This window comes from Polyodon spathula, chromosome 2 (assembly GCF_017654505.1).
Source record: "Polyodon spathula isolate WHYD16114869_AA chromosome 2, ASM1765450v1, whole genome shotgun sequence".
NCBI classification, from domain to species: Eukaryota; Metazoa; Chordata; class Actinopteri; order Acipenseriformes; family Polyodontidae; genus Polyodon; species Polyodon spathula.
Window position 1 is genome coordinate 53,375,126 of NC_054535.1, and position 16,917 is coordinate 53,392,042.

Consider the following 16,917-nt stretch of genomic DNA (forward strand, 5'->3'; position numbering starts at 1 on the left):
CGTCCCAAGCGTTTTCTTCGATTCTAACATTAACACTCTATGCCAGGTAATAAATGTTTGTCTTATTGTTCAAGGCAAAAGAATATACAAAGTTGTATACGGCAAGTATACTTGTGTTAAAATAGAATAGTATAACGGCAGCAATAGTATACTAAAACTAGACAATTTTGGCACAAGTATACTTGCAGTATATTACTTTTTTGTAAGGGATGATATTGGATTCTGATCCAAACTTCTTTATACCCTCTGTTAAATGTTGAACACTATGGGAGGTGAAAAATAACAAAAATGAAATAACAAACATACACCCATTATAAATTAAAATGTGCACGTGTTGTATATTAAGCATATAAGTGAAATATTAAATACAGTACACCTTCGCTATAACAACCCTGTTTGGGTCCAAAGCCCTTTGTTCGCTATAGTAAAAGGACAATTCAAAACAAACACTGTAAGCTGCTGGAGTAAGTTAAGGATGTCACCTTGGATAAAGGCATTCGCTAAACTATTAATAATATTAGTACTGTTTTAGTCTTTGATTTTTCTATATTATTACAGTATGTGTCACTACTAGCACTAATAATAATAGCAATGAGATTGTGAATAAATGTAGAATTACAAGTACAGTACCAATTTGTGGCATGCTGCACCCAGTATTCTGGCTATATCCTATTCATTGTAGAACTGTAGAACACTGTAGAACACAATACCTAATTGAAATCTTTGTTCCTTATGTAAAATTAAAAAAAAAAAATACATTTTTTAAAATTTTTGTTAAATCAGTATTTTATTCGTATAATAAAGACCTGTAAGACCTGTTATATATATATATATAAGCACCATATATATATATATATATATATATATATATATATATATATATATATATATATATTATATATCTTTTTTTAAAACCCTGTTGGGAATAAAAATAGAAGACACAACTTACATTTTAATATCTTTTTTCAAAAAAAAATTACAATTTTTTCATCTGTGTGTGCAATTACATGTGATAGTGATATCAGGTATTTTATAAGTATTTTACTTTATCACAGCTATTCCTTTAACAGAAGAAAAAATAATACATTAGTTTTCCTTCAGCAAAAGAGGCAAATGTCAGGACTCATTACTGGGGGGCTGGGGGTGGGGTCGATCCCTTTAACCTTTAAACAGAAAGGAACCTATCAAAAATGTGTTAATTGTGCGATGACATTTCCTGCCCTGTCTATGTTGACAATCTGAAAACTTCTCTGCACATTTGACATAGGCTAATGTGTATGCTTATATTGAAGAAGATGAAATAGTATAACTTTGATATGTAAAGAAGTGGCAGCATTTCATTTGATCAGAAAAGGAACACAATTTAATCTTATTACAGCTTGATCCATGTCTCAACCTATACTGTTGACTCAAAAAATTTAACTCCAGCCAAGATCAGCAAATAAATTAGCCTTCATAAAATGCATAGTTATCTAATTTAGATTGTCAGAAGATGCTTTCTAATGTTCATTGATTGGTGTCAAACAATGAAATAAGCAGGACATTTCATCATGCAATTAACAAGATTAACAGGTTTCTTTCCGTTTTAAGTGATGCCCATTGCACAAACACACTTTCTGCTCATAAATGAAGAGAGCAGTAGAATAAAGGAAGGTAGTTTGAGGTGCAATGCTTCCTAGTTTTATGTGTTAAAAAACACTTCATTAAGCTTTATTTACATTTTCCAGTAAGTCACCTCAGCTTTTTCAATTCACAACTATGTAATTTAGCTCATCTGAGGAATGAGACGAGATAAGCAAACCTTTAAATCCTTCTGTTTTCTAACTCTGCAGGTCAGCACTGATTTAATAAAGTGAGAACTATGTGAGCAGTTGCTTCGTTAACCCATTGACACAAGTGAAAACATCCATTGAAATAAAAGCTTTCCCTTTTAGCAATGTTTACTATTGTGCAACATAATGGAATGGTCTTTCTGCTAAGCATATACCGCGGAAACTGTAACACTTTAAAATAATGGCAACGAATTCATTATGAATTCTGGCTGAATACCACAGGAATAATATAAATGGTGTCATGCATGAATGAACACTTCTCACAATCTGTTAATGTGTGCATGACTGCATGCCTTACACTCTGCATGTGATAAACATAATTTGTTAGAAAAGGAACATAGAATGAATACAGGTAATTAAATCAACAAGAATTAACAGGGCTGAATTCAAAACTAATTTCTTCACAACTCAGAGGAAGCGCACAAGATATTCAGGTGCTATTCCTGTGGTATTCATTATGAATTTGCGGCCATTATTTTAAAGTGTTACCCTGGAAACTATAGTTATTTACATTGCTCGAGGCTTATTCATATGGAGTGAGAACATTTGTGGAAGAATTTAACAGATTACTTACTTTCTGTGGGAACTCTGTGAAAACACACAGGCTGCAGCAACAGTCTGAAAAAATCCCAAAGCAATCTGTGGGAACCATTTAACACAGTGACTGGATTAACTTTTTTTTTTTTTTTCTGTAACTAATTTTTTTCTGTTCAGGACTGTGATATGTTAGCTTTACAAACCATGTACAAAATTTGATAACTATTTCAATACAATAATCACAACGGTTCAATATCAGTAACATAATTCTTATTTAAAGCAAATCTGAATTTCAAGGGAAGCTTTTTATCTATCCCAACTTGCTTTTTTGTGCCATAGTGTGCTGTTACTTTTAATGTTAAACATTTACACAAAAGTCAATATTTGACAAGTAATCTAGCACAGCCACCAACACTCGTAGGATGGAAAGGGAAACTGAATCCTAGCTACATGAAATCGGAATTAAGAGTAAAGACTCTAAGTACCGGTTCTTTAAATTAGAATTCCAGTCATGTCAGCACATTCTGAACTGAAGAGTTTTTTTTTTACAAACTTGCATTCAAGTAAACACTGCATTCTGACCCAAATGCTTTATTGTTATTATTTTTGTCTGGGTTAACTAATTTAAATAAATAAATAAATAATCTGTTAGCTTTAATCCTGCTGTGTTCTTTTTAGCATGCACATTTCTTTTGGTACCAGAATTCTAAGAGAAGAGCTATATGTCATGCCACTTGTACAAAACACTCTACTGCAGGGAAGCTGATGACCCGTAAAGAAACAAGTCCTGATGTCACACATGAAACTACCTCTACATGAATTTGGCACATTCTGCATATGTCCTGCTGTTTCTTTGATTGATAATGGTCAATGGCAGTTTTACCTACCAGCAGTGACAATTTTTCATAATGTTACAGCACATTAATGAGCACCTTCCAGCACTTTACATTTCTTTAAAACATACATACTGCATCCACTTTACCAGTGCTCCAATGATTTAGAGATATCTCTAAATGTACAGGAAGTTATTTTGAGATATCTTCAAATGATTAAGAGATATCTTTAAATAGTATGGAAACCATGTGGATTTTGCTAGCATTTTATGCCAAACTTTAATTGAGAGGTATCTTAAAATGAGGATGTGGAAGGGAGCCCTATTTCTGGTTCCTGCGCAGATATGTGCAGCTGAGACGCGTTGCTAGGCAACCGATTGAGCAGTTAGGCTCGCCAGCACTGAGCGGACCAGGAAGTCCGGATTGGCTGGGGGAGGGCCAAGGGAAGCTGCGTAGTTAAAAAAAAAAAAAAAAAAAAAAAAAGCGTCTGTGCCACAGAGGCTACTGCAAGGCCACTTCTACATAGACACTCAGTGGGAGTTTGTATTTGTTTACATCAAGGAGGGGAGCATCCTCTCTGCAGGAACTACTATGGAACCCTTTAACTGCAAGACGGGGGCCTGTGAAGGCGCTTGCTCAACCAGGACCGTCGGAACGACCTGGAGCCACTGGGAAGCCAGGACTTCGGGAGCAACAGTAGTAGGTCACCACGGAATGAAGCTGGAGCAGTGACAAGGGTGTGTTATCTATGTATGTATGTATGTATCTGTGAACCCCAAGCCAAAATACGACCCTATGCACTTTACCCGAAGCCTATCTGAAGAAGATCAGTTTATGTATTTTTGAAATGTAAATAAATAAATAAATCGGATGGTTTAATAATTTTATTTAAACGCATAGGTCAGCAATGTATTTATTAGGCTACCGCATTAATGTTTTTTTTTTCTATTAATTTGACACAATTGGGGCTACCCTGGAGAATAATTCTAAGTTGTCTCGTTTTTTCATGAAGGGATGAAAACTAAACAAACATGGTCAATGGGTAGAATTGTACACAGTCTGTGATGAATCCTGCTAATTGGTAGTGTCCATGAAAGAAGGGAAATTCGTCGGTATGCGGTGGCTGAGGTGATGCAGCAAACACATTGATCACAAGGAATCCACTTCTTGGTTACCTTTATTGTAGCTCGGTTCCCATCTCTCGGTGTACATAAGAGTTTGGGCAAACAGCAGCAACTGCGTTAAATGAAACGAGGAGCGGAGCAGTAAGATATACGCCCCCCCTCTTCACCCAATTCTTCTTCTCTCCTCTAATCAACGTAATCTCCAGTACTTGGAATGAAGCATTGTTATTATTAACGGTACAGCGCTCAAAACAGGACATATTAACCATCACATGTTTTTTTGTAGTTTTCCGTAAGATTTATATTTGAGTGTTTAATGTTGTGGATGAGGATACAAAATACAATACAAAAAAGTCCCTTTCTTAAATAGGATCATCTCCCGTTTCATATAATATTAATACATAGATAAATACATGAACAAACTTCATGTCAAAGTGAGACTACTTTGAATTAACAATCTGATCTTGAATTATTCTCAGGGGGGCCCCAAATGTGTCAAACGAGGCTACTTTGGAAAAAAATGGTATGTGGTAATAAACAGCTATATTGCATCCCTATGCTTTTAAATACAAGTATCAGATCATCTGATTTATTTATTTATGCATTGATATTAAAGCTATCTTACCTGTAAAGGGGTGTACTGTATTGTATTTATTGTATGTTCATCCACAACTTTAAACACTCAATTATAAATCTTACATAAAACTATAAAACCCATAAGCCATGTGTATTTAGTTTTCACTCCTTCATGTAGAGCAGTTGGAATTATTCTCCAGGGTAGCCCCAATTGTGTCAAACTATTTGACAAAAGAGACTGAAACCACACTGTCATCACTGCCAAAGATTATTGGGGTGTGTCTCTATGGGTAGGAAAAAAAAAGTACCTCCTGGCAGTGATCAGAGAGAGGCCACACCTCTGACTCAAACCTGAGTCCACTAAGCAGACATGAAAATACCTTTGAGAGAGAGTTTAAATTTACAAGTGTAAAAACTTGTCAGGATTTTAACAACGACCAGAAAAATTACAGGTATGTTATTTAAACATTTGTAGCAACACGTGAGGATGTGTAGTGCTATATTTTTTAGAACCCCGCTACTTACTCTTTAATCTAACTAATCAGTTTTGAAATCTGTGGATGCTTTCAGTGTTTGGATCAGAATCTGTAGACAAAAAAGTTGATGGAAACTACTCAAAATCCATGACCTTTCATCCACTAATAAGCTTCATGTGTGAGTGACCATTTTACATCATTAGATGCTCCAGATTTTCAGCCTGCCAAAGACAGGTGAAAGAACTCCAGCAGAGGTTAATCTTAGTTTATTGTATACAGTAGGTACTTTTAAGCAACTGTTGACCACCCAGAGACTTAGTGACAATAAGCTTTCATACAAACCGATGGATTTAGCATTTACCACAGTCAACAAACATTTAATGGTTGAAAGGTGGATTTAGCTAACTGGACAAAAACTACAAGAAGATCACCTCTATGATATTGTAAAACAGAGTCTCTATATGGATCAATGAAAGATATTGAGCACTGATATAAAGAACACTATTGATCATACTTTTTGGGATAAACAGATTAAAATGTATTTGAATATATTTAACTTGCAGAGGAGCAAGTAAAATGTGTTTATTCCTCTCCGATAATGTGCCTGATAATGTGGTTCGAGTGCCCCCCACAGCTGTTAGCATTGCCACTGCCAGCGTTGCATGGCCAGAGTTCGCCCTGCTGGAGTGCCCTGCATTGCACTGCCTCACACTGCTGTCGGCAGAAGGAGGAGGTGAGGAGACCTCAAGCAACGCCCTGAGCACCAAGCCACCCACGAGTCCATGTGGGGAAAAATTAACATGAAGGGAGGAGTGGAGGGGGCCGATGGCAGCCATGTGTGCTGCGCACAAGGGGGGAGGAGTGTGGCTGGGTGAAAGCCCTGCTGGTGCACGGTGGATGTGTGCGTGGGGGGAAAATTGAGTGGCAGGGAGGGGGTTAAATTCCTCCCTGCAAAAACACGGGGGTGTGGCTGGAGCTGTCAATTGAAGCCATCATGCACCCCTTCACATAGGCTTTTAGGCATTATGATCATAATAGACGTTATGATACTGAGGCTGGACAAAACACTTGTCAAATGAAAGTCCTGATTGTTGGAAAATGAATGTGCCAATTATAGAATGTCTTTAATTGGCACATTTGAATAATTTTATATCTACTGTTTAAAATATGGACAATACCTTTGTTTAGTCTTGTATTGATTATTGCAAAGTCTTGTTTGCAGGCTGTACTAGAAATCTAGTTTGCGCTCAATAAAGCTGTCCTTATTTGAACATAAACAACATATGACTACAGTCAAGTCTTCCATAATATGCATTGAAGGCTCCAGGATTGATTTAAAGATTTAACTGTCAACTTATATGGAGGAAAACGGCACTGCACCCTCTTATCTGAATGACCTGCTCTAGACTCCCAAATATACCGTAAGCTAGTCTACATACTTAGAGTGACAGGGTCTAGGGACTCTGGGCCAATTACTACTTTTTAACCTAAAGATTTACAAAGGACAAGCTGTTAAACCTTCATACAAGATCTTGGCCTCCATTATTTGAAAGGCACTGTTAAACCAAAAGGCTAATTAAGGCTTTAACTTCTTCCTAGTTAAATAGCTTAAAGTGGCAGCTGAAATTCCACTCTCTCACCTCTGTGTGGTCTGACCCACATGCATTGTGGCTGAGCAGAATGTAAATAGTCTTAGTGTCTCGGGGAAAAAAAAAAAAAAAAACAGCCGAGGCCTAAATTAAATCACACAGCTGGTTTCACCTGAATGCATTCACTTTTCTCCCTTATCAATGTGATGTTGCTGAAATGGCAAATGTAGGGGATTGTTAGCTGTGCCTCACATCATAATTGCCTTTGTAGCTAAAGAAGCAGAAAAAATATTGTGAAAACTAAAACCTAATCTACATTGCTGCACATACAGACCTAACCCTAAACCTTAAAGTACATGGTACAAACATAATAATTCCATTAATCTTACCTAATACATATATTGTGATAATTGTGAAATTACTTCATCAGCTGCATGTACTTTAATTGCTTCACTTTGTTTAAGACTCCAAAAGCTATTGTGGTGTAACACATACAACAAGTTCAATAAAATCTTGTGAAACTTGTCCAACATAGTTAACGTAAAAAAGAAAACAAGATACACACTAGGGTTAGTTAGTTTTCTTTTTTTTTTTTTTTAATTTTTTTGGCGTAAACTTAATTCTAGGATGACTTTCATTGTAACTGGATACCAATAGGAATTTGCCACAAAACACAATTATCAGTAGATGGCAGCAAAACATTTTTGTGCCAATTGATGTTAAAAATAAAAATATTCTGTATGACAGTTCAAGATTATATCTGTAGCATTGTCTACAGCTTTTCCAATATAGAAGAAAATTACCTACCCCAGTTTTTGGTTTTGCACCTGTGCCAGCCGCGGGAGTTGTAAATGCCAGTGCTGAGTGAAAAAGCTGAGGCAAGCTTTTTGAGTTTTGACTGGCAGGTAGAGTATCTGCTCCATGTTCTGTTTGGGAGTCTATCTCCTGTAGAGAGAGATTCGGATAAAATTAAAGAAAACTATCCATAATTATTTGGCAGCCATACGTGCCTGATTTTGGCTAGGTAAAATGAAAATTGCAATGCAAAGGTAAGCTAATTAAACAAATATACATAACTAGTACATTATCTATTTAGTCTACTGGCAGATATACACCCAACCCAAAAATACAAACAAGTTTTGGAACAAACCAATTTAATAATAAAAAAAAAAACATCTTGTTTATACTGAGCTTTGACTTGAAGCAGTAAGTGGCGCCCCAGAATGTTCTCAAGTCTTTTCAGAATTAATAAGAAGTGTTAGTGAGTTACAAAGAGCATATGGACATTTTTCAGTCCACCTAATTGGAGGTTGCAGGGCTCCAGTTTGTTTACAGTTAAGTAAATACAGGGCAAACAAAGAGTATCTCTGTACTACAATAAAGAGGACCAATTTCAAATTGTTATAATATAGACAATTTTGTATTTTAGAGTCCACTTTGTAATACATGAATTTAAACAGGTAATTAACTTAGACTACACACAACTACTCATCCCCTCTTGAAACTTGCATCTCTTTTGCATATCTGGCCACATAATTCTGTTCTGATCAAGTTGCTTCCTTTTACCCTCACTGGCTCTATACTATATGTTAGATTTCCATATGTGTTCCTTTTTCTTCTGTTTATTTTGTTAAGGGTTATAGTACATTTCGATAGAGATTTGCCCATTGAGTCCATGGGTAAAAAAAAAAAAAACTGTTTGTGAACCACTTGGTCTGGCAGTGGGTGAATCAGATGGGCGCAACACAAACATGAAGACGACTTTGGATATCAAATTGGTGCCCTGTCTGAGAGGGAATAGCAAGTCATTTTACATAATAGTATTCCATTAGGACCCTGAACATTATTCACACTTTAGTCAAGTAACAAATCTCCTTTATATAGCAGATATTGTTTAATAGGGTGTGGTTATTCCACATAAGCCCCTTCAAATCCTTCACATTTCCAGGATAAATACTGATAGAGAAAAACATGTTATTACTGGCATGTAAATCAGCATTTTATTATTCCAGTCATTGGAGTGTTTGTCATTGCTGCAGCAGTTTTAAAACAAAGCTATGCATTATCTTAAAAGATTGATGAAAAATACTCACAGGTAAATGTCTTCGTTTCTGTGTTGGTGTATTTGTTGCTGAAGAAGTGGTGCTAAGCGCATTTTCAATATCCTGATCAAGCTGCTCAAGTTTCATGATTAGTAGTACCATGGAGTCTAGTCGTGCTCGATCTCGTTCTTGCATTTCCTATGGAAGTGGAGCAAAGGACAACATTAACTCACATATGTACACAACAAATAAAAAATGTCCACCCCTTAAAAATTTAGAACAGAAAACGGACATATAATATTTTATGAATATTAAGCATTATGCGAAAACACACACTTACAGAAACAAGTACCTTGATGTAATGACAAAAAATGTTTTAATCCCCAGTAAAAAAAAAAAAACATGCTGTTTGTTAATGCGATTTTCATTGTATTATAAACTAGTATCATAAACTAATATCACTGCAAACAATTCTTGTGTCAACCTGTATTCTCATTATTTCTTGAACACATATATCTTTTAAGTATGCGTTAAATACAAAGATATTTGTTTAATTGAATGGAGGCAGTGTGGTCCAGTGGTTAAAGTCCAGGGCTTGTAACCAGAAGGTCAAATCCCACCACTGCCACTGACTCAGTGTGTGACCCAGAGCAAGTCACTTAACCTCCTTGTGCTCCATCCTGCCGATGATATGTTAAATCACATCCTGCGCAAGTGTGTGCAGCTGAGACGAGTTGCTGGGGAAATGATTGGGCAGTTAAGCTCGCCAGCACTGAGCGCATCAGGTCCGGATTGCCTGGGGATGCTGTACGGAGTTAAAAAATCATCTGCGCCACAGTTCTAAGCTACTGCAAGGCCACTGCTACACAGACAGATGCCGAGGGAAAGCTTGCTTTGTTAACATCCAGGAGTTCAGAGAGCATCTGTTCTGTAGGAAACTAGCGCTCGCCTTGCATGGCAAACTTATTTTTAGCTTTGTTTCTTTATAAATCTGGCACTAGGCACATCCTCTGGCAGGTAGCAGAGCAGAGAAAATATGGTGAAATTGACTGCTGAAGTGATTAAATACCCAGAATTATATGATCCTGAAAATGAAAAATATAAATATAGTGAACGCCGAGACAACATCTAGATTTTAATATCTGAAAATCTGAAAATGTTTGTCTTCTAAATAACCTCACATTTCCAAAACGATTTATCAATTTGTCTGATTTTAATCATACTTTGATATATAAATTAAATTTTAAAAACTAAAGCAAAACAACAAGGTCAAAAAGCTTAAATCGTTATGTAGGCTACTGGCAGGAGTGTTTCGGGCTATCACAATGACCAGGACATAAATAAGGGTCGTTCAGAGAGGGGGTGCTGTACACGGAGGCCCAGGATACACAGGGATCAAAAAATGTATCTGATTTTCACATCACTTCTTTGGTATGTATTATAAGCAGAGGCTATAAGCGTGTTAAATAATGTAGTTAACTGTAGAACAAATCTTTAGCACTTATTAAAAAAGTGATCACTTCTGTCTCTGCATGGGTTAATCATCTGTAATGCCCTTCCAATAGATTTTCCAAATGCAACAGTTGCAAAAAATAACTGATTGTCCAGAACAGTTCTTTTAAAAACAGAAGTCATTTTTATTTTTAATCTTGTGTTCCACTGCTGCAATGCTCAGCATGACTACAGCAGCGGAGACCCGCTAGCACTGACAGTCGCAAGTCACCCAATAGGGCTACAACACCACCCTGCTGGGGAATAATCCCCACTGCAGACACAGCGCTCCCTCACCCGCAAACAACAATAAAACAATTACATCAAATAACAAATGCTTAGGCCAGGAGTTTTCATCTTGTTTTTTGTGTTTTTTTTTAAACAAATGTACCCCTTCTGTCTGGAGGTTTCAGCTCAAGTACCCGCTTACAATTTTTGCTCTATTGAATGACACCACAGTTGCAAGAATAATCTGATAAACAAATACTTTTTTCCACGTTTATTTAATACATCATTTATGTCACAATAGTATGTGACTGACAATCTGCTGGTTTAGGACAGAATAACAAACAGTAATTCTTAAAACTTTTAACTGCATGTCTTTGGATGCACAGAATCAAAAGTATTTGAGAATCTTTTTGGAAACACACCTGTTCGCTTTCTATTTGATGGAGTTATTATAAATAATCCAAATAGTCTGTACTGTAAATGTTTATCACGTTACTGTTTACTTCCCATTTCAGCATAATTGTGTGCCATTTAAAATGTTCACAACATCAAAAACATTAACCTCAAGAAAAAAAAAAAAAACTATAACTAACAATGATAAACTTTTTTTTTATTAAAGCCAGCATAAAATGAACTTGCTGTGGCTTTGCACTTTCTGAAGACACTTTCTTCATTTGTTTTTCTTTTGCAAGTAAGAAATCTATCAATTTGCACAGCATTATCTGGGTGTACAGTACTCTACCAAACACCAAACCAAATACAACCAGCCTTCTACAGGAGTGAAAAATAAAGGCTTATTGAAGTGTATCTCATTTTTAATCAATTTGTTTTTATTTTTGGAATCGGTACAACATAGATTAGAAGGCAAGTAGTTTTGTTGGACAAATACTCTAAAACATTAAGTTCAAGTGGCACTTATGAGTCTGTCAATCACTTCATACTATTCACTGGAATGTCCCGATGAATGCTGAGAAGTGCAAGCCCAACTACCGTAAAACTTTAAATAAACCCACAGTGTTTATTTACAATATTTGCCAGTAGCCACTATTTGAGACTCGCCGTTTGTTATGTATGATTGCTAACATCTGCAAATACTTCAGATGCAATCTTGAAAAATATGCCTGCACACAACCTTATAGAAACGACAAAAGTAAATGACATAATTCCAGCTACATAATTAAAGGTTGTGACAGTGGGTAATAACAATTTGTATTGTAATAATAATAAAAACAGTCAAATCCACTAAAAACAGCCCTATAAATATCAGAACACAGCACAATAAAAAACAAACACCGTTTTAAAATGAATAAAGGCAATAAGTATCATATTATATTTATTGTTCACCATCAAAACGTGTACATTGGTAACCATGGACAATCGATGAAAAATTAACCAGCAACGGATCTTCATTGCAAAACAACCGCATGAAATAGTGTGATATTTAATACAAAAATGAAGTTCATACTGCTGGCCCGCAACACACTAAAAAATGCATCAAACTGTTTAACAATTAACAATAAAAGCAATACAAGTACCAGTTTTATCAAAAAATCTAAGCAAAAGTGACTAATTTGTTTTTATAATGTGTACATTGATAAATAAGAACCCTGGAAAAGTAGCAAAATATGAATATTCATTGCAAGACTCAATGCACGAAATACTGTTAATACAAAAAACCCAACAAAAACATGTATAAATACACTAAAAGGCAACCCTGTTAATATCAGAAAACAAGTTTGTATTTTATTTGCTTTCAGCACGCTCAAAAACACACACACACAACTGATTTTAAAATGAATAACGTCACAAAAAAGCTATGCATTACGTGTACCTTAAAATAAGTTAAATTCAGTTTTTATCCCGAGCCGCAGGGTCTCTTCATCGCTGTTGAAAAAAAAAATTGGTAGGCTCGCTGTACAGCCATATGTGTGTATTGACTGGAACATTCAGTATAACGCGCATTATATTATTATTCATAACCCGGTGTTTAAAAGAGACCCGGCATCTATTCACCATATTTCTCAGATGCCCCGACACTTATTAGAGACCCGGCGAGTATTGGAGACCAGCGATTATTTGAAGTTTTACAGTATTCGGTTTTCAGCGATCGTTTTGCGACAGAAGGTCTTTATTTGCCTGAATTAGGAAAAATATAATTATAAAAACTAAGGTTTGCAAAAACCTGTGCACATTTAGATAAAACAGTGTATCATACTGGGAAAGTGCCAATATCACAGACTTATTTTCCTTTAAAAGCTAAAGCTAAATACAGCAGCGATTTACATAAAAACCCACTACTCCCATTATTATTGCAATGTTTTTAAATGCAGCTAAAAACATGTCTTATTTTTTAAAATGTTTAACATTATTTTTAGACGAGTTACTATCTAATTAGGCCAACATGCTTCACCTCACGACATTGTACTGCCAGCTGGCATATTAAAATAGGTTTTGAATTTGTCGATGGGGTCAATTTTTTCCCGCTCCCGCTCCCTCCTGCTAAAACGTGCAGTCTTGCCGCCTGTGCCGGCTGAGTCAATATTCACGCCGTGTTCAGTGTAAACACAAAAAATCTGCTTGCCCACCCGCCCAGCATCCAGTGTGAACAACCCTTTACATTATATAAAATCAAGTGTAGATAGTCCCATGCATCACCAGCAGTCTTGCAAAGAATGTTTTGGGTTGGCTTGTTCTCTCCTGTTAATCCTAATGTATCCATTGCTTTTTCTATGAAATAACATTTTTGAAAAGTAATGTTTGCATTTGTGTATGTCAGTTGTTATTGTCTCACAAGGTTTCAAATACAGATATATAAAAGACCTCAGTGTATGATTTACAGTATCTCCATATTGTACCTGGAATTATACAAAATATGTCATGTTAATGTAGTCAGAGCATAAATTTGGCTTCAGAGGTTGTTTGTTTCATTAACTGAACATTAATCGGATTTTATACTGCTGTAGATAAGAGATAAAACTTTTTGAATTCTGACTTCTCTCTATGACAGATACTGGTAAATGTTCAGTGGTTCAGGACACCCCCATCACTAAAATAACAGAGAATTAATCCATGTGTTACATGATTACTTGTTCTAAATGTCACATAATTATACAGCAGTAGGGCTCCTCAGAGGAAGCAAAGGAGGCAGTGTCTCCTGAGGCAGTGTTAATGTTTCATTACAAAGTAAATAATATATATAATATATATATCTATATATATATATATATAATATATATATATATAATATTATATATAATATAATATATATATTATATATAGGGCAGCTGGCTCTTTGGATTTACCTAAATCCAATCGAAAATTTGTTGCATGACTTCCTTAAGGAAAACCTGCTGCCCTCTGCAAGAAAGCTGAAACTGGGACGGAAGTTCACCTTTCAGCATGACAACGACCCAAAGCATACAGCCAAAGCCATACTGGAGTGGCTAAGGAACAAAAAGGTAAATGTCCTTGAGTGGCTCAGTCAGAGCCCCAACCTAAATCCAATCGAAAATGTGTGGCATGACCTGAAAAGATTGCTGTCCATCAGAGCTCCCCAAGGAACTTGACAGAGCTTGAACAGTTGGTCAAATGGTCAAATATTGCCAAATCTAGGTGTGCTGGATGGTGATGTCAGACATTTTTGTGAGCGATGTGGGGATTGTGAGAAAGCTAGTCCTAGAGCCGTCCCAAGCTCCTCTGGTGCCTTTGCCACTCGTGGAAGCTCTGTTTGAGTGTATTGGGATGGACATAGTTGGGCCACTGGAAAGGAGTGCGGCAGGATACACACACCTATTGGTCATCTTGGATTATGCTACACGTTATTCAGAGGCAATTCTCCTCCAATCTACGTCCACTAAGTCTATTGCCAACGAGCTCTTGAAGGTTTTCTCCCTGGTGGGGATCCCCAAGGAAATAATGACCGACCAAGGCACAAACTTTATGTCCCGGTTAATCCGTGGAACATGTAAGCTTTTGGCAGTTAAGACCATTAGGACCTTGTGTTTCATCCTCAGACAGATGATCTTGTAGAGCACTTTAATGAGACTTTTAAGAGCATGTTGCGCAGATTTATTAGTAGTGATGTGCATTACTGGGACCAGCTGATTCCTCCCCTTCTCTTTGCGATCAGAGAGATACCCCAGGCTTCTATGGGATTTTCACCATTCAAGCTGTTGAATGAGACCCTGGGGTGTGCTTGATCTGGTATGAGAGATGTGCAAGGAGCAGCAGGACAATTCTTAGTATTTTTTATAGCAGGCTAAGGGAACAGCTAGTGTAGGCTGGTGACCCAGGTTGTGTGGGTAGTGACAACCTGGGTAACGCTGCCAAGTGCAGCACCTTTTATTTATAGTTTGATTACTTTGTTTTGTTTTCCTTTCCTTTTTTCTCTTTCGCCTTTTGTTTTTGATTATTTTTTGGAGCACCTGTGAGTGCACCTGCACTTGAACTGTGTACCGCCTTTGGTATTACTGTGGTTCTGTCTACCATCGCTGGTAGGCAGACCATCGTCAACAGCGCCCTCTGTGGGCTAAAAAGTGGAAACACCCACACCCAATAAAACCGGGCACCTGTGCAGTGTTTCAGGTTCACCCTTCTGTCTCCCCTGTGTCAGTGAATTACCCAACACACTTCCACACCAGGTATGGTATGGTACACAAACTCAATGATCCGGATGGGAAACGGCGTGGCATCCGCGGATTAGTGGAGCGGATGCGCTCATTAACCATGAGTGAGGGTATAAAAAGGGGACGTAATAAAGTGATCTGTTCCTTTGTAAATGGTTAGAACAGACCTAAAGGAGACCTGTATTGTGAACCATGAGTGATTTGTTTGTTTTGTTTGTCATGCAAAATTGTACTTGTTTGTTATTTAGATAGCTAACATAGATAGATAGAAAGATAACACGATCCGGAGCTGTCGCCAAAGGCCAGTACTAAACCAGAAAACATCACTGCACTTGTTTTCACTGAGGATTGTATTTGCACCACGGGCCCTAATTCACTCACTAATTAACTTTGTATTTGTTTTGTGTTTGTGTTACGTGTGGCTGTATAAAGAACGGGACTTTTGGTTGTGGGTCAAACCCAGGGATTATACATAAGTAATGCATGCTACTGTATTGCTTTACATCATTTATTGTTTACAATGTGTTTGGCCGTCAGGCATTGGATTATCAATCAATAAACGCCCTTGCACCTGGCTATCGTTCTCTGTCTGTTTCTTCTGCAACAAATTATTATATACGAACTCACATTTTATTTGTACATTGAGATAACATTTAATAGGAAATGCATGTATCTCAATGCGACTTTTAAGCTACTCCTCCAGATTGCCGTTTTGAAAGCGGGTTAATGTCGTCTGGTGGTTTGGTTATTTTTTGGCTATATTTATCATGCGTGCTTCAATCACCAGGATGCCCTGTAGTATATCACATCCTCCCTATATCGTTTTTCTGGAGCCCTGCATCCAATACATTGACGAATCACACAAAAGCTCAGTTTTTTATTTTCATTCGCCACCAATTTAAGAACTGAATCAGTACAATTACATGTTTTTTTTTGTTTGTGAAAAGTATTTTTAAAGGCTATCTGCTGACAGTGTTGGACTGGTTTACCCTTTACCTTATTACATTGCTTCTGTGCTCTTTATAATAAATGGTAAACAAAATTGGAAGCAAGACACCCCCTTGTGCAGCTCTATTTACTTAATCTCCACTGCGCTACACTGTAACCACAGCATACATGCTGCATATCCACAAGGATGTTCCAAACGAGATGCTATATGCTATCAGGGGGACCCAAAGGGTAGGTCACATGCTCCAACATATATTTAATCATTGCATTTTATATGTTAAACCAGGAGCGCAAATGATGTACCCAATGTCAATTTACCCTTAGTTTTTCAGTGGTGTCAATGAAGCTGAAGCCCAAGTCATACCAGATATGTTTTGTTTTCTTTATATCCCTGGACAACATTCATTGTGTTCTAGAATACCTGTGAAGAGGAAGTTGGTTTTATCCTTCCATTCCCTCTCCTTAGTCCATTATGAGTTAACACTGAGCCAAAGAAAGAGAAGGACATGTGGGGATCTCAATTGTCTGGTCAGCATTGCCCTTGGGTTAACATAAACAGCTCTCCTATATTAAAACAAACAAATAAACTTCCCTCCATCTATGAAATTGTAGAGTA

At 36.9% G+C, this 16,917-nt stretch overlaps 1 protein-coding gene across 1 annotated transcript in view; it reads right to left on the reverse strand.

Annotated features, from left to right (window-relative positions):
• The window catches only part of LOC121298280 (rho GTPase-activating protein 7-like), a 150,281-nt gene that overhangs the window by 107,040 nt on the left and 26,324 nt on the right, over nucleotides 1-16,917 (reverse strand). Inside the window, exons 3-4 of the mRNA XM_041225320.1 lie at nucleotides 9,061-9,207; nucleotides 7,775-7,912 (exon numbers count right to left, since the gene is read on the reverse strand). Coding sequence (XP_041081254.1) covers nucleotides 7,775-7,912; nucleotides 9,061-9,207 — 285 coding nt within the window. The remainder of the gene's footprint in view (nucleotides 1-7,774; nucleotides 7,913-9,060; nucleotides 9,208-16,917) is intronic.